Source organism: Paramacrobiotus metropolitanus, unplaced genomic scaffold, assembly GCF_019649055.1.
Source record: "Paramacrobiotus metropolitanus isolate TYO unplaced genomic scaffold, Prichtersi_v1.0 Parri_scaffold0000123, whole genome shotgun sequence".
Taxonomy (NCBI): Eukaryota; Metazoa; Tardigrada; class Eutardigrada; order Parachela; family Macrobiotidae; genus Paramacrobiotus; species Paramacrobiotus metropolitanus.
In genome coordinates this window covers 50603-72727 of record NW_026570343.1, presented here as the reverse complement: position 1 = coordinate 72727, position 22125 = coordinate 50603, and the positions used below count along the sequence as shown (strand labels likewise).

The 22125-nt window shown below is 40.6% G+C and overlaps 3 protein-coding genes across 4 annotated transcripts; all 3 read right to left on the bottom strand.

Annotated features, from left to right (window-relative positions):
- Positions 1–4859: 4859 nt before the first annotated feature.
- Positions 4860–8127, bottom strand: LOC129598475 (uncharacterized). Of its 2 annotated transcripts, XM_055496393.1 has the most exons (5): positions 7718–8127; positions 6708–6753; positions 6479–6552; positions 6121–6352; positions 4860–5500 (listed from the first exon to the last, which is right to left on the bottom strand). In XM_055496393.1, the coding sequence occupies exons 1-5, from the start codon at positions 7975–7977 to the stop codon at positions 5069–5071; spliced, it is 1044 nt and encodes a 347-aa protein (XP_055352368.1). In that variant the 5' UTR covers positions 7978–8127; the 3' UTR covers positions 4860–5068. The 2 variants fall into 2 exon arrangements, with proteins under 2 accessions (XP_055352368.1, XP_055352369.1); XM_055496394.1 differs by lacking the exon at positions 6708–6753.
- Positions 8128–10097: 1970 nt separating this feature from the next.
- Positions 10098–11809, bottom strand: LOC129598477 (uncharacterized). Its single transcript, XM_055496398.1, has 3 exons — positions 11634–11809; positions 11369–11500; positions 10098–10665 (listed from the first exon to the last, which is right to left on the bottom strand). Exons 1-3 carry the CDS (start codon positions 11686–11688, stop codon positions 10469–10471), a joined length of 384 nt encoding a protein of 127 aa, XP_055352373.1. The 5' UTR covers positions 11689–11809; the 3' UTR covers positions 10098–10468.
- Positions 11810–12004: 195 nt separating this feature from the next.
- LOC129598451 (cytotardin-like) lies at positions 12005–21974 on the bottom strand. The gene is made up of 7 exons (XM_055496354.1): positions 21589–21974; positions 19230–19405; positions 16194–16326; positions 15981–16130; positions 14724–15020; positions 13525–13745; positions 12005–12716 (listed from the first exon to the last, which is right to left on the bottom strand). The coding sequence occupies exons 1-7, from the start codon at positions 21724–21726 to the stop codon at positions 12410–12412; spliced, it is 1422 nt and encodes a 473-aa protein (XP_055352329.1). The 5' UTR covers positions 21727–21974; the 3' UTR covers positions 12005–12409.
- Positions 21975–22125: the final 151 nt, after the last annotated feature.

Genomic DNA, 22125 nt, shown 5'->3' with positions numbered 1-22125 from the left:
AATTGGAGGGGACATAGCTAAGAAAATTTTGCCCAAATGCTTTACGAATATATGTCTGTGTGTGCTTGCCTGGTGTTGCACGTACCTGTAACTGCTGTACTACCGCATCACACGAAATTTAAAACGAATTTTGCTGTTTCCGTTGTACTCTCGTCAACCCGTGGCATCAAAATAAAGCAGCATGCACGCGGAATCATCCACCATTAAGAATTAAAATGCGAGTATGTTTATGTGATCACCCAGTTTTCAACGCGAGGGGTATTCGGGGAATGTGCAAGGATAAGACCCTGCGACCGAAAAGAGCTCTACAAGTATATGTTGATGTTTTTCTCTTAAAAACATTAATGTTCAGTACTCGTACGAATAGATTTCTTATCGTGGGTTATATTAATTTTTATATTATCACAACTGGATTGCAGCTTGATTACAGAGACTGGTCGATCCCCGGTTAAAGTCAGCACCATAAGTGTTTTTATTTCATATGGAAAAAAAAACTGGGACAGGGGCATACAAGATACAACAGTGCGAACAAGTTACATAAACGGATAAACCAATCAACTGCCCGATTAAAGCTGGGCCATTTCTGGAAATATTACCAGCCTCGGCAGTAATTCTTATTGGCCTTGGAAATACTTATTAATTAACTGGTTGCCAGTAGAAAAGTTGATTCTGAACTGTATGACAGAAAGACTAACTGTTACGCCAGCGTTTTCGTTTTCGATTAATGGAACATCCACTAAATCGTTTTCGATTAATGGACATCCCCCAGCGCCAGCACCAACTCAAGGTGGTGGTAATCTTCCTCCCAGCGGGAGTATAGATTACCGCTTCGAGGTAACGGTTGGCAACGTGCAACCATATCAAAGCGACTTGGACAAACGCAGTAATGATGTTGACAGTCGTTGTCAGTGACTGACGACAACCATAAACATCCTTACAGCGTCTATTTGGTGACAGCTTACCAACGTGTACCCCGTCATCGCAGCCGCAAATGCCTGTCGAAAGACGATTTCCTCCGGGCAGAGATTGCGCGCAGTACTAACGAGCACAATCTCTGTCCAGAAACGATTGTCCGAGTCTTCAGGACTGAAATTTGGTGTTGACTGCTCGTTTAACGGTGGCAAGGTTACAATAGGAGAGAAAGAAGAATGCAACAAAGGTCAACATCTTAAGGACCAGTAGCTGAGCAATTGCAAAAGCATGCGCAGCTTTACGACCAACTTACCAACAGAGATGATATTATACAGATACAGGCATATTACAGTATCATTATCGTGATGTTACAAGCAGCTTTGCGTTTAATTTGCGTGTCGATTCAGTAACAGACAAGAAGCAACGTTATTCTTGAATTAGGTAGTGACATTTAAGATGATAATCCGGAAACGTCGCACCGCTGATTTAGTGCATTATTACATGCACGGCATTTCCAGATTACGAACGCAAAAAGTGCGTAAACAAGAATGGTATACCGTCCAGATAGGCTTACGCCTAATTTGATACAAAGTATCCAGGTGGGATGCAGCATGATTATAGCGAATCGATATTTTCTCTGCCAAATAATGCTTCGATTAAAGCGCTTATTTCCGAGGATCTATATGCGCGCGTGCGTTGACTTCTCAATAAACACTGGTTGGAGTCGCACAGCTAATCGTGCTGCAAATAATCTTAATCCGATTATATGTGTACATAGTCGCAGCCCTGAGAGGCTGCGGGTAGTTGGCAATCCTGGGATGGCGCCGGGTATGGTCAACTTAATCATGCTTACGTGAAACCAGCTGCGTGCCAACATGGAAGCCGCTGCTACTATGTTGCTGTTCATTTCACCCTTCTTTCTTAGATAATAAAGCGGTATTTGGGTATAATTCTTCGCGTCTTCCCTATCCAAGGCGCAGCAGCAGTCCGGATTGAGGAACATAGCAGGGTGGTAATGGTTACTCGCACATATTGGTGCCTTATACTAATCAGCAGCGGCAAATACGGGGCAAAGAGAAATTGTCGGGAAAATTTAGAAGAGATGCAATTATTATGCAACCACACTACTTTATTATGGTGCAAGTGTTGCGGCCATCATGGCGATTGTGAAACCGTAAATGGTTCCCTTTTACCGAAATCCAAGCACATTCATTATCACCATTCTTGCCTTAAGGTTCCGAAAAGCAGAAGTTAATGTTAGCATGATTACGGAGGTTACGGTCGGACGGTAGTCTGGCGCGTGAACAAATTTAATCGACCGAAGCGTAGCGAAGGTCTTCTATGTTCAGCGTTTATGAAAAAAGGGGTGTCCGTCGGTCACCGCCACTTAATGCACACATGCGCAGGTTTATTATCAAATGCACGTATGCGCGCTGGCCGTATATACTCGAGCCGCAAGCAAACTATGGTGTCCGTCGGTCACCGCCACTTAATGCATATATGCGCGGGCTTAGTATCAAATGCACGTATGCACGCTGGCCGTATATACTCAAGCCGAAAGCAAACTATGGTGTCCGTCGGTCACCGCAACGTAATTCACCGCAACGTAATTCACACGTGCGCAGTTGCCTTTTCTATCAAATTCCCACATGCGCCGTGGCCGTATATACAACCTTATATATTCTGGTGGTATCCGTCCGTCGGTCACCGCATCAAAAGTGAAAAGGCACAGTGGCCGTTTATTCTCGCGCTACATATGAATTGTAATGACAGTACATTGGTCACCGCCACCGAATGCACACATATGAACGGTGGTATTTGTTACCGTCTGCAGTCTGCGTACACATGCGACGTGACCGTATAAACTCGCAACCGATGGTATCCGTCCGTCGGTCACCACATACAAAACAGAAAGGGCTCAGTGGCCGTTTATACTCACGGGCCACGGCTATCGCCAGCCGTGGTGTCATTTGTCTGGTACCGATGCCCTTTGGTTACTTTGCTATACATATTTACAAACTGTATACAATACTATGAATTATAACTATTCAAATATCAGACAATTTGAGCAAAATTGGGCAGCAGAAATATCAATGGCCAGATTATGGCAATAGCCGTTCCGTAGTCCGTCAACGAGACGGCTGTTGCAAACTGCCGCATTTTTCCCAAATCGCTCAATTTGCTAAAATTGCTTTTGAATACTTTAGCCGCTCGATGATAAAGCACTACCTGGTCTGGTGCGAAAAAACTCAAACGATGGTCGATGTATTGTATTTGGCGAAATTAAAGCAAGGCAAAATTATACCAGTTGCCGTTTTTTGTGATACTATGTAGATAGAATTTTGAAACGGCTGCCTTACAATGGCACAGCCATCCGCTGGGTCAAAAGAACTTTCTTCGTACTGTGGTCCAAGGGTGCTGCCCTTAGAGGATTTTCAAAATTTGCCACTGTGACTGTAAGAGATGACCTTCAAAATCTCTTTCCAGACCGTCTCCTGTACCTGCCCATCGTCAAACAGGCAACCTTCGGCAAGAATGATGAAACACGAAACGGAAATCGTGGTTTTTACATTAATGTATTACCTTACCGTTGAATACCTAAACTGCCCAAGCGTTAACAATGCATCACCACGACGAAAAAAAAAGTTCATCGAAAATTAATCTTATTTGAGGAAAACTACTTTTGATTAAAATTATTGGTGCGAAATGAGAATCATTGTTACCGAAAACTTGACAGATGTGTTTGGCAGTAAGGAACACATTAATTGTCTGAGATTCAAAATGGTGAGTCCGGCATGAATAACATTGAACCGTCATACCTAAAGAACTTGGCAGAGCAAATTTACGCAGTTTAGGAACAACCAAATGTTCATCTGTCCGGGCGGTTTTACCGGTTATAGATTTTCTATGTACTTTTAAACGTCTACCTTAGTAAAGTGGATGTTGCAGAGTACAGCAAAGTGCTATAACCGGTAAAACCGCCCGGAAATGCCGGACTTCGAAATATCGTATTTGGAACTATTTACAGTACTTTATCCTGCAGAGCTGCATCAAATTTTACAGTCACTTTACTAATTTGCGGCAGCTCTGCAGAAGCCAAAGTACTTACTGCAAATAGTTCTAAATCGATAATTGTAAACATCGTATAATGGACTCCTACCGCCAACGACCTAATGCGAATTATCTAATCCTGATACGCTTCGGTCATGCAGTGCCCGCCAAAAGCGAGAGCACTTTCCTAGTTATGGCAGTGACCAGGCAGTCGCTGTTGCTGATAAACAAAGGCCAGTTAGGGCAAGCGCTACGTGCTAGCAGTTTCGATTCGGGTAGCACTAACCGCTCTATAGTCTATAGCGTTTTTTTTTATTGCATTATTTATAACTACAGATAACGAGAGACAAAAGCGACGCGAACAGCAATAAATTTAATTATGTAAGTACAGAATGCCTCATTATACGTACGAGTATACATAGTATATCTCGTAGCACTAAAAAATTGAAATTTTAAAAGAAACTGCATAAAAATTCAATTAAATTAACTGACTGACATCAAAATACCGTCCTAATGGAGCCAAAGAAAGCACTATGCAAAACGTGCTTAAAGATTGCAACAGTACGAAAATCCACAAATTACATTTGAAATATTCGCAAAAACCTTCCGCAGCTTATCGAGCCTCCGTGCCAAGGTTGTTTCTGCGATTGACTTTCTTCCTGGCTCTCGCCATTATGTTGATAAGTGCCATTTCCGGGCGGAAAAGTACTGGTGATACAGCCGCATACTTACAAGGCTGTAAACCAAGTCAGAACAAGTTGAAGAAAAAATAAATCGATTTTAGCAGGCAATGACAGGGAAGCATGCCAATATATTTTTAATTCACAGTTTCGATCCAACAAAACCCAAATGCCCGATGTAGCGTGAATCTGTACTTGAAAATTTGCAGTCGTTAACAAAGCAATTCGATTACGAAAATTAGTAGTGTCCTGAATTTTTTGACTGCTGCTTTTTGACTTACAGTTACCAAAATTTTCGAGATACTATTTTTTTAAAAAAAAACATCAGGCTGCCAAACTAAAAGGCATGAACATAGCACCCATAATGTCAGGTAAAACCGAAAATTTCATAGAAATGAGGAAAAAAGACATGATCCAGCAGTGGCTTAAACTATTGAAGTAAGTTGGGTTAATTGGCGGCGATGTACATGTCTTGCCGCTTTTCTTTTGCAAAATCTTGTTACGATTTTCCAGGATTTCTTTCCATAGTCCGGATTGACCAAACAGTAGACGAAGAAACCCAGAGAATAATTCGCGAAGTAGGAATGAATTCTTATCGCTTCAAACACCGTGAGCGATGCATCGGATACCCGGTACGCGCATAGATTTTCCAGGAGTTCGTACATGATGAACGGAGCTTTCAGTATGGCATTCATACAGCTGGTCAGGACCAGCAGGCGCACAGCCGCTATATGTCGCGATGGGCGAGGATTGGTATTGGCGGCGACTTGGGGGGATTTGTACCGGCACAACAGGAATAAGATAACCACAACGTTCGATGAGAGGATGGCAAAGAAAGTGAAAACGATGACAAATGACTACAAATCCAGATAGCATTAAAAAGCAATGAAGCACTTCGCCTTCGTTCGGAAACTGATCATTTTTTTACGGATCACCCCATCGATCACCCGCGTTTTTAATTTTTTTAAAGATATCAGATCTTAAAAATTACAGTTGTACACATTTCGAATAGTTTACAGAACTTTTCCTCTTAGCTTAAATTTACACAATTTATGATTATCACGTTTACTGATCTCACGAAAACCGAAATCTGTTTGCAAGAGCTCTGAAATAACTGCAGAGAACAATAATCGGTATTTGTTCGGTAATTGTGCGTTAGTGTTTTCTTCCCTTTCACTTACAACACAGAATCAAGTGACTTAAGAAACGAAGGACGCCAAACCGACTATCTTTATCAGATCATCTTGCGCGTTTAGGGAATTTAAAAACATGGGTGATCGGTGCGTTGGTCCGTATACAGACTGTAGACGGCATAGTAAACATAACTGGTTGGCAAACGAAGTAGAAGCACTCTAATTAAGGCAAGGCCGAAAAGGTTCAAAGTACTGCAGTTATAACTTTTAACTGCAAATATAACTTTCCTCGTCATTAGCCTAGCTGGGCTCGTTTACGTGACCTTTGGTCACATTTATCGTACCACTCCTTTTGCGTGGACCGTGCTCCACTCCAGCAACCATCGACCATGCAGCTGAACTTCGTAGCCGTCCGACAAGGAGAAGGTTTTGATGTAGTCGAAGAGCCACGTCACAACAGCCAGTATTACGAGCAGGACAATGACAGCTCGTATTCGACTCGATGTTACGATTGTCCGACTCTTCAATGGGAAGAGAACGTTGATGAGATGAGAAAGATTGAAGACCAATAGTGTCCTACAAGTTTAAAAGTAACTCAGTCCCGACTCATCCTCATACGGTATCTGTAGACTGGGCACTCGAAAGGTCATTATAATGAGCAAGTAGGCAAGCTGTCATAACTGAGCAGTCGAAATGCTTTACCAGTCGGAAGCTATGAATCCAACGTCGGCAGTTGTAACGAAGAAGAATCCACTCCTTAAGGTGGATGCACTCTCCTGTGTAAAAAAAATTCTTAGAAAGGTCGTCAAGATAGCCTCGGCCAGGTTGTAGCGCGCTTCATGCATAAATAACAGCAGCAATCCACAGGCTTCGAGTAATTGCAGTACGCAGAAGTTACAGAACTACCTATAGCAATAATTATAAATCTTACAGATTTGTTGAGCTCCAAAATGTAGTATGAAATGCAGTGAAACCATCTAAAAACAAAAAGTTTACAGTTACGATTTAAACTAAAGTGCTTTTTGTCTACAGATTACATGAAATAATTGTGGGGGAATGGGATAATTTTTGTACAGAGTATATTACGTGGTTTCATTGTGTTTTCTTAGATACTGCGTGTATCGATTTCTTAACTCTGAATTTCGATTCTTAACTTTACTTAAGGATTGTCCAGTTTACATTTCAACTTGTACAAACTCTAAACTTTAGCCTGTGTTTAACTAATTAGTTAAATACAGGCTAACCGGATGTTGCACAAACCGTTCTCACGCCGATGTATAAGTACAAATCATGTAGCTTGACGCTGTCATAAAACAGTGCAACAAAGGTTTTGGGTGCGCGCAAGCGAAAGTTTCGCGCAGGAAACGATTCCGCTGCCATGTTCTGGGTTACTTCCGGGTACCATGTACCTGACCTCTGAGAATCCCGCTTGGTCAGTTTGGACCCTGTTTAGCCACTCCGTGGACTTTTCGGACATGACGGAATTAACGGTTATACATTGCAAACTGTCGCCTAACATCTGTTCTTTGAAATAAAACCAATAAAAACAACCTATAAAAATAATTACGAATAAGAGAAAAAGAACGTCACCATGCCGGCCTAACACGCATACAGACTGTACTGTGGGACGGATTAAGGCATGTCATTGCTTACTATATTGGGCATGCCATTGTTTACGCGTCAATCGCTTTTAACTTTTAAGTATTGTGACTAGTTTTGAAAAACTTTTTCTATTCATTCTGCCGTCATTTCGACATTAGCTGCTTTTCGTTAGTGGCATTTCGGTTTAGAGACAAATCTGAACTGAAAGCCGTTTCCTCTTATTTTTAACGCCCAGTTTAACTCTGATTTTTAATGTATGGGGACCGCGCAATAATTGTCGTATCTTGTCACTTCTTTTAGAATAACGAGTAATCTGATACGTTAATTACAATAAATTACATCGCTAATAAGTCGAATACGGCCATGGCCAGCAAGCATGTTGCGTGATACGTGGACACTGTCCGCAGTACGACAATATTCAGTGTATTTCCCAGCGTGCACAAGATCAGCCAAACAGGGGTAAGGACCCATTCCGCTATCTGCACTGCCGGAAGATCTGGGGCAAAGTCCAAAATGCTACGGTTGCGCCAGTTACACGATTCCTGTAGCGCGTTTAAATCCACCGTTGCGAATTCGCCGCTGCTATCATTCGACATCATCGACCATTACGCAAACCAAACAGCATTTTAAGTTATGGACCCTGTAGCTCAATACACCATGGTGTGTAACAGTGTAAGTGTAGTATAATGAGCTATCCCGAAGTTAAAACGTAAGCAAGACAACAGCAAAACAATGATAAATGCAGCGACCGGTCGTCGAAAGATTTGCAAAGGCCCAAATGGTGTTCTGTACCTGCACAGATTTCAAGCGTTAACTATGAGTTAGCGTTCGCGTGTCTCTGTAATTTTCATGTGACAAGTCGCCTAAAGGCGGCAAGCAAACACCGGTAGTTACTCTCTACCAGATACAAAAAATATTTCTATTAACCTGTTTTTTCTCTGTTGTCTGCTATATATAATGCAACGTCGGTCGATGATACAAATAATTAGCAAATGCCGTCGGTCGATGTAATTAGCAAATGCCGGCGATCCCATTACTCCATATAACGAACTACAGAAAATAGCACCGCCACACGCCTCATGCAGGAATTGATTGCTTACGTGTATAAGTGCGCATAACGAACGCGTAAAAAGCAGAAACTAAATGTTTGGGCTTAGTGACCTGGAAGTATTATTTGCATCAGTTAACTTGGTAGTTGGTCTTTTGAAAATTTTCCGAGATAAAAGCGTTTATACAGAAAAGTTAGAAGCGTTTCTTTATATCTGTGTGAAAGGCTGTAGGCGATCTTTCGCAGTTAATTTTTTTCAGGGATATTTTATGAAGTCTCTCCGGAGCTAATACCATTTTTCTTTATTATGCCGAGTTCTGTTCCGCAGTATAAAATAACCGCTGAGTGATACCGATTTGCGGAGTCCATCATGATGGAAGCGATTTGTACGACGTTGTTAGAACGTTGTCGACGCTTGGAAACAACAACCGTCCTAACGTTGCAAGAACGTTAACCGTCGCTGTAACGCGTGAATCCTTATCCCGCCATTACATCACCAAACGCCTGTCGGAAAACATAAGCCTCCGGTGGGAGCTTGCGGTTGTTCGCATGGACTTATCGAGCTCCCTATTCCATCGGAGAAATCCACACCCAAATTTCATCCTGAAGACTCTTTAGGATGAAAATTTGGTGTGGATTGCTCGTCTAACGGTGGTAAAACTACAGCTAGCTACAAATTAAAGAAAAAATTCTTTGAGACAAAGGTCAACATCTGAATCAGTAGCCGCAAAGGCAGCGTTACGACTACCAGACGTGATATTGTGCAGGCATATTAACGACGTCTTACAGGTACATTGCCGCTGATTTACTGCATTAATACGTGCACGGCATTCCCGGGTTACGGATGTACAAAGCGCGAAAACAAGAATGAAATGCCTTCCATGCAGGATTACGCATGATTCTTGTAAAGTATCCAGGCCAAATACAACATATTTGTAGCGAATCAATATTTTTTCGCCCGACAGTGCCTCGATTAAAGCACTGAAATTCCCGGATCCACACGCGCGCGTGCTTAAATTTCTCGACAAACAACGAGCGGAATCGCACAGCTTATCATGCTGCAGGTAATCTTAGTCCAATTACATGCGTACCTTGCGGATCTGCTGTGGGTACAGTCAACTTAATCATGTTATGAGAAACTGTGGTACTGTAGGTGGTAGAAATATCCGCTGCTGTTGAGTGCCACGAATCCCACGATCAGAGTCTTTGTTGCGTCGTAAATGGTTACTCAGTAGGTAAAAATTTAACAAAACGCCTAAATAAAGTCGGGAACAGCTGATACAATCATACAATCAATGCATAATTCAATATAGAGATTCGCAGCTATCGACGGTTTCGGTTTGCAGGAGTACTGTACGATTTACGTCTGAGCGCCGGAAGGAGACGGATGATGCTGGGTGGGTGCGGTAAAGAATTTCTGTAACATTCTTACCTACCATCTTGCTTCGCTCTGCTGTGGTAGAAGTACGGAGTCCAGCTGGACACCACCATTTCGCTGAAGGACATGCGTCGTCCGTCAATAGGTCGAAAATACACAATGTCGACCCCGTGACGAAGTCGAGCTGACGTTTTGCCAGTTCTTTTTGGTTTCTCTTATAAGGCTTCTTAGTTTTCTTAGGTCGCTTAGGTTTCTTAAACTGAATTCGTAGATTCTTTGGTTTTTTAGGTCTTCATAGTTTCCAAAGTCTTCATAGAATTTTCACATACTGTAGTTTCTTATGCGCCCTTATATTTCTAGCCGTCGCCCACGTGAAGACAGCCACGATACATATGTCCCAGTCGCCATAATGCCGGTGGATCCGTCAAGGCACGATATCCTTGGTGACGATGCCGTGACGGTGGTTTCAGTCGCTTTCCAAACGGCGCCTACACCATGTGACTTGGCGGACCGCTAACTTTTTGCAATCTTTATGAAAAACAGTTACAGTGGTACCACATGCCATCTAAGAATTTTTTACATGGAAGCAAAAGTCGTATGCCAAACACACGTCGTGCAAAGATGACAACAGCTTTGTAGCGTGGTTACGAAATGTTAACCTGCGCTACGGAAGCGTTAGCCAAGTACTGCCGACCGTCACAACGGCAACTAACACTACGCCAACGTAGCTGCGCCATCGCGTTCTTTGGGCGGCGTTGCAGAGATCCGTGTTGCAGATGCAGATAACATGTCCGTAGTGTTCCGGTTCCGAATTGCACCCCAGCTGACCGACCCATCCGTGCACGCAAGTCCGCTCCACATCTGCAACGGTTTACCCAGTTTTCATCACTTCTCTACACGGACAACATGTCGGCGCACTGCAATTTTTTCGCACGACCCCGGTCAGAAACCAGATCATACCCGGTATTGAGCACTTTCGAGTTTCTGTCCCGACGACGTTTCGAGCAAAAAACGTAAACCATTAACTAGGAACACTTTTTGCCACCGTATTTCCACAAAACCCTTTTAGTCGTAACTCGTAATCGCATATTTGTTTCATAATATAGCTACCATTTTCTGTTTCACTTTTCCCTGTATCAAAGGAAGTATGCCGATACACCGTACCAAATTCGTGTGCATTCACGAAAAACCCTACTTTTCGCCGCACTCCAACGTCCCAGATAAATTTTTTGCATCGTTCTACGGCATTCAGTAGCCAAATGCTGAGTGCACATAATACTCGTACATTACAGTAGTGTGAAAACCGTTGCTTGCTCACAAGTCACAGTATCCACTACTCCGGCGTTCTGGCCAAAACAAAACAATTTTCACGCAAATGTATTATTATGTACAAATAGTGCATACTTGATACATCATATGCCAACAAAAATGTCAGGAAAGTGTATGCAAAAAACAGTGTTTGGGAGATCGCGAAAGCGTATGTTTCCGGTGCCATCATTGCCATGTACAATTTTAATACAGACACACTTTCCTAAAAATATGAAAAATACGTTATTGTACGTACAGAATTTACTGTCGTGTGTGACGCCCAATTCCTTCATGCAGACTGCCTGCGCATTCCGGCATGTGGTTATCCGCATCTGACCAGCCGCATCGTCCGAGTGGGTTTCATAGCACCGCAGCGTTAGCGCGGCGTCTACAAATTATTAACTAATTCTATTACAGCCTTGCAGGAGCACAATCGTTCATCAAAATTTACGTATGTGCATCATTACTTTCTTCCACAGATAGATGATAGTATACGCTTTCTGCAATGTCAAGCATCTTACCGAAATTCAGCGCCAAAATAATTAATATGCCGCAAAGAGAAAATAATTTCCTCATGTTACGTTAAATATTCGCTAGCTTGTTAAGTATGGCAGCACCAGCGTGCGCGACTAACCCAGCAAAAAAACAGCTGTTTAGAAAACCGCGTGGTTCCAGGCTGAACTTACGAAAAACTCATTTCTTCAATACGTCGAATTTCTGCGGAAATTTTCTTTTAATTGCCGGAGGCGCTTACAGTAAAAATAATCATCACAAGACGGTTTCGGTAAGTTCGCCTTTTTACCATACACGGACTTTATTAACCAATAAATCCGCCTTATCAGTCAGTGTGTGCTAAAACGCTCCCGATTACAACACAGGCTGCATTTTCCACTCAATTTTAACTGCGATTTTTATTTCCATTTATTACATCACCATTCACAACGCACCAACAAAGAACCACTTTTCCACTTAAAGAACTACGCAAAGAATTTCTAAAAACCGGGCAAAATTTCAAACCGTAAACAGAAATAACCACAGAATGACGAGGCAGTGGAAACAAATTCAAAACCGAGCAGAAAATTCAATAAAACCAATTTTTTATCAACTCATTTTTTTATACAAACAAATCCAACTAAAACACACCCTCACCAAAGCACCGAATAAAAACTACAAATAAAACGAAGAAAATTCTAAAATAAATTCCCACACCGTAGCTGCGCGATTCACCGGGGTCTGCATTCTTCCTGAGAGATTATTCCTGCGTTAAGATAATATCGAATAAAAATGGCGGGAAATTTCACCAGTCCGTCCGCGGACCGACCCGGCCGGTGGCCTTGAAGGTCTCGGTGATCTTCTGCTCGCGGATGACGGGGATGTCGCGCTCCCGCCCCAGGGAGGTGGACGGCGAGGGCTGGCGTGTCACTGGCGTGTAGCGGCCGCCCAGGGTGCCGGCGCCTTGACTGCCGACGGGGGTCACGGCGATGGGGGTGTAAGTGTAGGTTGGGCGGGAGGTGTAGGCCGTCTTGATGGCCGTCTCGCGGCCGTACCCCGTGGAGGCGGCCGTCGGGGGCCGGCGCATCGAACCGCTGCCGTCCATGCCCAATCTAAAGTTAGGCCCTCATTAAACTTATAATAAATGGTATTATTTGTTGGAAAAGCGCTCAGGTTAAATTAGGCTTATTATTTACTGTATTTGAATATTTCTCCTATTAGTTTTACTGGTTTGCATAAATAATCTAAATCTGTTGGTAGGATTACCATGCTAATTTGGGTTGAATTTTTATTCCTTTTTACAGAGTTTTCTTATAAAAAAAAATATTCAATGTGCGCTAAGCGCTAAATACTCGGATTTGCAGGATGTTATTAACCCACCGGACAGATGCAAGGAATATTAGGTTAAATACACTGCACCACAGTACCACACTGAACAACGAAGATAAGACTAGCTGATCGCAACTTCACAATCGTTACATTTTAACAGAATTTGCAATGCAACAACCTCATCGTTATGTAATACAGTTTAAAACATAATATTTCACACATTAACACATAAAATCACTACAATTATTTGTTTTACTTGAAAAATGTTTAGGCGAATTGAGACGAGATTTAAGTTTTATGAGTAAATATTTCTAATTAATTTTAAACAATCTGCGATAAGATGGGAGCTGATAATAATATTACGGAAAACTGCAATACTGAAGAAATTTTCAGGCTGGTTAGACTGGATTTATTTTTAACTGAAAATTTTTTCATCATTTTTCTGCTTTCGGCACACGTTTCACCGACTATGAATTCCGATTAAAATTAATTTCGGCTCACTGATGATGATTCTTTCTGGATGCATTTTATGTTATCTTAAAAACACTGAATAACATAACAAATCAAGTAAATTTGCGGAAGTTAATTTACCGTTGCTCTTCGCCGGTGAGGAGTTTATTGTACGTGGCAAGTTCGGCGTCCAGCGCGAGTTTAACGTACAACAGATCCTGATACTGCCGCGTCAGTTCGGCCAGATCTTCGTGCAGACGCTGCAGTTCCTCCTGCAGTTTCTGCAGCTGCAACTGCAGCTGCCGGATCTGCTCGTCCTTGGTGCGCTGGATCGTGCTCAGCTGCTGGTTCAGATCGGCATTCTACACAAATCAAAAACGGATAACCATTTATTCATGAAAAATAATAATTTATCATTATCATTAATAGCAACCGGCATTCCACAGAATCTTGGATAGAGAAAAAACATCCAATGCACCAGAGCAAGAAAAAACGTTTTAAAAAATTAGTTCTTTGCAGTAAATGTTTAGCAATAAATAAGTTAAGAATAACGAGAAAAAAACAGCAGACAAAATTATTATTTAAATACTCATATTACATCTGAATAATAAAAAATAGCTGCACTGTACGCAAAAAAAAACTGTTAAAAAATCAGTGATTTGCCGCAGTATCACCAGTACTAACAATCAGCGCCGTTGGGTGAGGAAAAACGACAAAGCCAAATTCATGCAAAAAATACGGAATAAACCGGGCTGGCAAACAAATTTACCAACCAGAAAGTCGCTATTCGCCGTACTGCATTTATCATGCATACAGCGCCGACGCGCACACCAACTAGCTCGCTCTTTCATAAAACTTCGAAAATTACTCCCCGAATTTTTTAATTTAATTCAAGTTCAACACATAATAATTTATTTATCAAAAAATAATTTCTATAAGTTACGACTACTGAGATAGCGTTCTCTTCTTGCAAAATGATACTCGTAACCTCCGTATCCTGACCCGGCTTAAAGCCTCTGCACTACAATCATCGACGTAACAGATTCCGATAAACGACGTCTAAGTACATAATATCCTGAGCTGCAAAGGAAAATAGTGATTAAAATACAGTAAATGTTTTAGAGTAATTTTAAATAGAAGAAAACCTTTATTTTAAAAAATGAAATATAGTTAAATTTTAATTTAAAAGCTTTTTCAGTGAGATTCTTTTAACGGTGCGCAACTGCAGATGATTAGTCATCACATTATATACAATAATTTCAAGTTTAAATTTTCAAAGCGCACAGGTAAGCTGCAGAAGAAAATGTAGAAGAATTCAGAACAAAAACAGCATGATGTACCTCTTTGCGGAGACGATCCAGTTCCGGCTGCATGGAGGTGGTGCGTTTGCGCCACTCTTCCAGCTCATCCTGGAGACGGGCGGCCGTCTCGGCGTTGCGATCCGACAGGGTCAGCAGGTCGCGAATGCGGCTCTCGGAGCGGCCCTCCACTTCCGCCCGGACATTCTTAATCATGTCCTCGTACTCGTTGCGCAACTCCTGCAGCTGCTGCACCAGCTTGGACTCGAATTCATCCTGCAGGCCCTTCTGCAGGTCGTTCAGCAGGTACTGCCGCTGCGTGCGTTCCTCACGCAACGTCTATAACACAGACAGATAGTTAACTATTTATAACTTAACACATTACTAATTAATTTATTCATTAAGCTATTGATTGCTCATTTAATAAATTTATTTATTGATTATTGAATAACTTAAACTTGATTATCATTTAGTTACTTGCCCAGAGTAAAGCCACAACAGCAGTAAATAACCTTCAATAATAAATGCAAATTCAGAAATAGCATTATGATGTTACAATTCCAACGGAAAGTTTTCAAATCTGCAAAATCATTACGAGTCAGTGTACAGTGATTATGTTTGTTCAAAGCAGATCACCATTACTTCCGTCATTTTTAATTAATTTGTCTTATTAACACGCGTTACCATAAAGATATCTCTGAATAATATTAACTGTTAAGTGTAAAACACTTCGTGCTGACCGAGTAAACAGATTCACTGATACATACATACATACACAAAAAAAGAGAAAGAAATCCTCTAAAATCACCATGTAAAGATTTGGTAAGTACGTAAATCTACCAAAAAGTAATCCTTAAAAAAGCTAAGTAGAAAAACAAAATTTTACTAATAAATACAGATTATACAGTTAAAGTTGTTGAGTAGCACGTCATCACTTTTGTGTCCGAATACTCTGTATATACACTGCACTACGAACTCCTCGATTTTATACTGTTCGGTTTCTCGGAAACAGTGAAAACGGATACACAATACACATATTGTCCAATATATGAAAACACACACGATAAATTAAAATAAATAATTTTAGCGTCGCATTAAAAAAAACATACTAATATGAGTAATGACTATCACACTGCCTTTTTGGCCTTTAATTTACCCTTGGGATTCGGGAATTATCTCCACTCGAAGGCATAAGTATTTAGAAAAACACACGAAAATTCTTTTAAAATCGCTAATAAATTATTTTCAAACTGACGAACCACTATTTACGCTGCACCGGAAGTGACCGGCCGTACTGACCTCATGCAGCGTGTTCTTCTCGAATTCGTACTCCTCCTCCTTGGTCTGCAGTTTGTTCTCCAGATCGGCCACGCGGACGCGCTCATTATCGTAGTCTTTTTGTAGCTGCTGTACTTGGGCGCGTAAAGTGTTGACTTGCACGCGGAGGTCCTACACAAACAGCACAACGCTGCAGATTACCGTGCCGGTTGAACGGTAAAACAACAGGCTCACTTTGTTGTCGCTCTCCAGCTGTTGGCGCGCGTCCAGTGCTTGTGACAGTCGGTGCTGGAGGTCGGCGATGGTGTCCTCGGCCTGTCGGAGTTTGGCTTCCAGGGCGGCGTTCTGACGCTCCAACGTCGCCGCTCTATAACCGAAATATCATAAAAATTTTATGAATCAAATACCAAAATATAAAAATCGTTGAAATTAGCAAAAAGAGTATTTTTTAAAAAAATATTAAAACAATTTCGCATACGAACGTATTAAAATTTTAAAAAAAGTACGAATTAATAAAATTTTGCACCACTGAAATAAAATGAAAAAAATAATATTAAAGTACTTATTCAACGTAAAGATGAAATAGCACGATATTATTCGGCATTAAAGATTTTCATTACATATTTTACTGAAAATATTTCTATGAATGCGCTTATAAAACGAAATATGCTGCAATACTGGCGTATTGATAAAAAAACGTATCGCTCGCAGATGGCATTATCTTCTTATTCTTTAAATCATAATCAACGTTTTGCAACCATCAGATTTGCCGGGCAATATGCCGCTGCACTACGACCAATTACATTCATATCGTCAATACGCTTCAGACTTGATATGACATTTAAAAAATAATAAGATTAAAATATAAATAAAATAATGATACAATAAAACTAATAAAATTTCATAACGAACTATACGAATACTGTACTACCATGAAATAAATGGCCAGTTTGATAGCAACACCGGGAAGCCGGATAGAAAATATTACCGCGTTCATAAATCATTTTTCAAATGGTTAAAATACACGCCATTTTAATTTTGTTTGTAACTCTTAAGAAAAATGTTTTACCACAATTTCCGTCTTAAACCACAAAATTATCTATCATCGGTTGATGTTGACAGGCCGGACTGCTTAAGAAACAGACAAGTGGAGAACAAACAAACTACTCGGTGCTGACTGACATAAGAAACTGCGCGGATTACGCGAACCATTATGATAATCAGTAGGCGAATAATGGATGCAACAAAGCACCGATGGATGCCGGCGGCATGTTGCTGTTGCCAAATAATCACACAATCAACAATATCATACAGCATATATTAAATCTGTACGCCAACGTGGCTGCTTTTTAATTAAATTTCGCCAAATTTTAATCACCATAAAACCGAATTTCCTTGTACAGCCAAAGAAACAAAAATTAATTTTACGAAGGTGTTTGCCGGAATTTTGTTAGACATGTGAATGATCGTAGTGTGTCGGCTTCAAATTCCAACGAATCACTTCCGAACTCGCTACTGCTGTCTAAATTTTAAATTCGAAAACTAACGCCGATCAAAATAGGTTCATTTTTTGGCGAATTAATCATAAATAAAGGGCACAATTAACACAGTTTAAAATGGTCATTTTCAGACACGCGGGCTTCCAGTTTAAAAGATTTTCTTAGCGGATTTTTCGCTGTAGTGCAGCGGAAGAAAATTCAGCAACCATTAAACTGCCAAACAAATCACTAATCAAAAACATCATACAGCATATACAATATTAAATCCATACGACGACGCGTCTGTGTTTTAATGAAATTCCGGCAAATTTTAATCACCGTAAAACCGTCTTTAAGCCAATTAAAAACCGAAAAACGAACTAATTTCACGAAGTGTGTGCCGCATCCAATTCACGTTGAGAATGATCGTAGTGCTTCGGCTTTAGTGCGCGACGAAAAACTTGCGATGCTGTTCTCAACTCTCAAGTCGTCAAAATCCAATGAAATTAACGCAGTACGTAGATACTTAAAAAATATTTTTTGTCAGTAAATCCAACCAATGGTAAATTTAATTTAAATTATGCTACTACTTTTGCCGACACGCTTCCAGATAAGCCAAATTAAAAAGTTTCTCAGCGGATTTGTTTGCGGTGCGCCGGAAGACAATGCAACCGCCATTAAAATGCCACACAAATCATCCAACATCACCGCATCAAAACTGAACCAGGTGACACAGTTCATATAATGATTAAGATTATGTGAATGGAGATGGACAGATTAAATCGCGGCGGGCAAACAGGTGGCCGGCCGAGAAGTTCAAGCGGAAAATTACTGCGACTGGCCACGACAGCAGAGAAAAAATGAACTGCATTCATGGCACACCCGACCGCAAACTGTGAGTACTGATCGTTCAGCAGATGATCAAAGAAAACTGGTTCTCACTCAAATCATGTTCTTCTTAATCTTCAACATTACAAGTTCCGCGTTCCTGCATATTTTTCCGTCATACCAGCGCAGAAAAATAGTCCCAGAAAACTGAAAGTCAGGATCCACAACTAAAACTACTGACAAAAAAAATTTATGATTATTCATTTATATTTATATAAAATTCAAGAAATGCATGTATTTAAAAATAAAAAAAAAACAGAATTTAGCGAATAAGTTTAATGTTTTTAAAGGACTGCCAAGCGCCAAAAATTACGGAACTATATAGATAACACAATTTTTCAGTAATTTTTCAAAAACACACTGACAACCCTGACAAGAAAAAACGAGTATTCGTCAAAAAGAAATTTCAACGAATAGTGTAGTGAAACGGCAAACTTCGGAACAATTGCAATCACATCATAATCATACAAATTCAATATGTAACAAACTGGATTTTAAAAAGATTTTTCAGAAATATGTAATTGACATTCTTTTAAATAGTCAGAAATTTTTTTCGTAAAATAAAACAGCCATTTCTGCATTTAGCGACGATAGTCTCTATTTTTTCAAAAGACAAATGCAACGAAATGTAGAATAAAAAATTTAAAGGAGAAAATAAGCTGGCTCATTTTTAAATTTTTAAATGCTCTTAAAAACCACGACAAAACAGCACAAAAATTCTTGGCAATAAAATTGCTGGTTTTCTAATTCAAGTAGCGAGCATAAATACTGTATCAAATTTTTGTAGGTCATCGGTAGCGACTAGTGTTGGCCGGTGTGCTCGAAAACGTCCCACTCGAGTGGTCTGATGGAGATTTTATTGCGGTTACCGTTAAATCGCTCTGCTTGTAACAGTTTAACTCACCGACTGCTCAGCGATTTGTTCTCTGTTTCGAACGCGTTCCGCTCCATCTGCAGGCGTGCATTGTCGCGCAGCACATCTTCCAGCTGTTTGCGCAGTTTAGCCAGTTCATCGTCGTAGTTCTTCGATACACGGGTCACTTCCGTTACCGTATGGTGTTCCGCCGTCTGCAACTGACGCTGCAAAAAAAATTAAAAAATTTAAAAACATCATAAAACCTTTCTTAATAAAATCGTAAAATCCTGCAGCAAAATCGTAAAATCCTGCAAAAATAATCATCGTCTCCAGCTTTTTGGCAGTAAAGAACAAATAAACAAAAATACACTTTACAAATATAAAATTATTAAAATCAATACCAAAAGGAAAAGCCGATCAAAAACTATATATATTCGCTGAAAAAATGGTAATTTTATTTCGTCGGCAACTCGATTTGTCTATCGGCGCTGTATGCTGCAAAAAAATGAGTCGAAAAAATTTACAAAATTGCAAAACCTTTTAGAAAACATAAAAAATGACTTACTATAACAATCATCGTTCGCCGAAATTTTTACAGCTTCTCAGGATAGGCAACCTTTCAAAATTTAACGAGTAAAAATTAACTAAAATAAACTACAATTAAACTTTAACGCCCATATAACAGCATTTATAATCGCAAAAAAGGCAGTTTTTTTCTCGTCTGAAGCAAACTGATTTTTCTGATACCGGCGCCGGGCGCTACGTTTACGACTTCTTCCGTACACAGCCGATAAAACCCGGTATTTTTCAATGAAACGAGAAATTCCTGGCGGATTCACGGCCAAAATTCCTGCGTTAACGACTGGCAAATGACCGGCATTTCTGACAACAAATAGTAAAGATGTTTTACGCGCTGCGCATAGTTTTATTTTCTGCGTCAACACATAAACACGCCGATCTGCCGGTGCGGCTATCAGCGGAATGAGTAAGTATCAGGTGTGCCAGCGTGGATGATGGCACTCGATAGCGGCGAAGGACGTGCAGACGGTTGCGGTTGACGGGACTCGAGTGGGCCCCGTGCTCAGGTGCAGCGCAGCACCCAGCCGAATTCAAAAAGGAAACAAATCGATGGCCGCTCCACAGAATGACAGCGCATGCTGCCCACGCTGGCCAATGTTGCCGAGCGAAAGCAACCGAGCGAAGAGAAAATAATGTAGTATTACCAAAACACACCGTCGAGCCAAATGCAGAAATCCGTGTTAATTAATAAGGTGAACTTCAAAACATTTATGTATATCTCTTTTAGTCCAGCTCGCTTATTCTTTTTATGCAAAAACAGGAATGCGGTAGACGTTCGAAAATAGCGCCGGTTTATACACAAAATCATAGTGTAATTTTTAACGAATATTCCTAGGAAAACATGCTTTTTTGTAAATACTGCGTCGAAAAGATCGGCTATTCAGTGCCTAACACATAACCAGCAATGTAGTGTAATGGCTTATCCACAACCCATTCTATCGAAATTTAAATTCTACAGAGTCAAAATAACTTAGAACTGATAATTCGACCGGATTTAAGAAACCATATTTTTTAGCTGAACTGATGAACTAAAAGATGAACTAAAATTATTATGCCCAATAAAAATTTAAATGCGCATTATTTAAAATTTTTAATTATTAAGGATCCGCAACACTGAAAATTCATACTGAGTAGGGGTAATGTAATGGCGGACATTTCTCGTTTATTAAAACCTTAGAAAATTTTTTAATACAAAATAACCTCAGATATGGAAGCACAGCGCGGCTGCGCAACATTTTATCGGAAACGAGAAAAGCGGTTTCCTTCCGTATTTGCTTAACGGAAGACGACCGGGCGCATGTGCACACGCATAACCAGCACATTTACGATATTTTTCATGTTGCTTTTATCGCCGGTTTTTCTTTCAGCCGCTCCATAAAACGCTGAACCACACACACTACCTTACTTGGCCACAAAAATACCATTAAATGACCGGGAAAAAAAGCGAATAATAATAATATAGCCATTGAACACAAAAGCATTTACCGCCTAACAATTTATGCTACAATTTCCAGTCACCCGATAATAACGACAATTATTTTTACAGTTTTACTATCTAAAATACAAGAAACTAATATTATTAAAAAATATTTACGTAATGCAAAAAAATATTTTTATTAAAAAGAATATTAACGTAATATTTTTAACAGGGCGATTATCATACCACCTATATTAAAATAAAATGCAGTGTTAAAAAATTTATAAAAGTACGTCGCGCACCTGATTACGATCCCTGTTCATCTGCCGTTACACGCATCGACATGTCACAAAAAAACAACCACACACACCGCAATTAACACACCAATCACCGCAAACTTCTTCCACTCACCTGCAACGCCACATTCTCATTTTCCAAATTGCGGATCCGGTCGATATACTTCGCTAATCGCGTGTTCAACGCCTGCAGCTCATCCTTGGAGTGCACGCGGTCCAGATGGGCCGTGGAGCCCCGAATGGAGGAGGCCATGGGGAACAGTTAGAACACCGTTCCAAAACACACACTGCTTCAACAGTGTTTTAATCATCCACTATGCTGCGAATACGGTGCGACGGAGCAAAAGAAAACCAGCCGAAAAATAACGCTCCCAGCCAAATACAATACCGAGATACTTCAGGTCATTACATAATGCAGCAGCCCCAGTACACAAAACAAGTTTAAACAAAAAAACGACTCTCTCACAGCGTGAGCGGAATGTGCGTGCATCAGCATCGAGGGTTTGTATTGGTTAAAGATACGGATTTGCGTCCATCGGATATTTCAAGACTGCGCTGAAACGGCCGCGTCTAATACGTGTTTGTACCCGTCGAGCGCGGCGTACAGGTACGTGACGACCTGCGCACCTGTCTACGTACTGTGTCAATCGAT

Bases quoted from the DNA above. Each gene is read 5' to 3' on its own strand.
- LOC129598451 (XM_055496354.1), bottom strand. From the start codon at position 21,726: ATGGCCTCCTCCATTCGGGGCTCCACGGCCCATCTGGACCGCGTGCAC. The intron at 16,327-19,229 runs GTGAGTTAAACT...TTTCGGTTATAG, and splicing joins AACAAATCGCTGAGCAGTCG to AGCGGCGACGTTGGAGCGTC. The intron at 12,717-13,524 runs GTAAATTAACTT...GCCTAACTTTAG, and splicing joins CTCACCGGCGAAGAGCAACG to ATTGGGCATGGACGGCAGCG.
- LOC129598475 (XM_055496393.1), bottom strand. From the start codon at position 7,977: ATGATGTCGAATGATAGCAGCGGCGAATTCGCAACGGTGGATTTAAAC. The intron at 6,754-7,717 runs GTAATTTATTGT...TTTTGTTTTTAG, and splicing joins GTATTCGACTTATTAGCGAT to ATGGTTTCACTGCATTTCAT. The intron at 5,501-6,120 runs GTACGATAAATG...CTGGATTTGTAG, and splicing joins CGGTCCACGCAAAAGGAGTG to TCATTTGTCATCGTTTTCAC.
- LOC129598477 (XM_055496398.1), bottom strand. From the start codon at position 11,688: ATGAGGAAATTATTTTCTCTTTGCGGCATATTAATTATTTTGGCGCTG. The intron at 11,501-11,633 runs GTAAGATGCTTG...AATAATTTGTAG, and splicing joins TATTTTGGCGCTGAATTTCG to ACGCCGCGCTAACGCTGCGG. The intron at 10,666-11,368 runs GTACGTACAATA...AAACCGTTGCAG, and splicing joins CACACACGACAGTAAATTCT to ATGTGGAGCGGACTTGCGTG.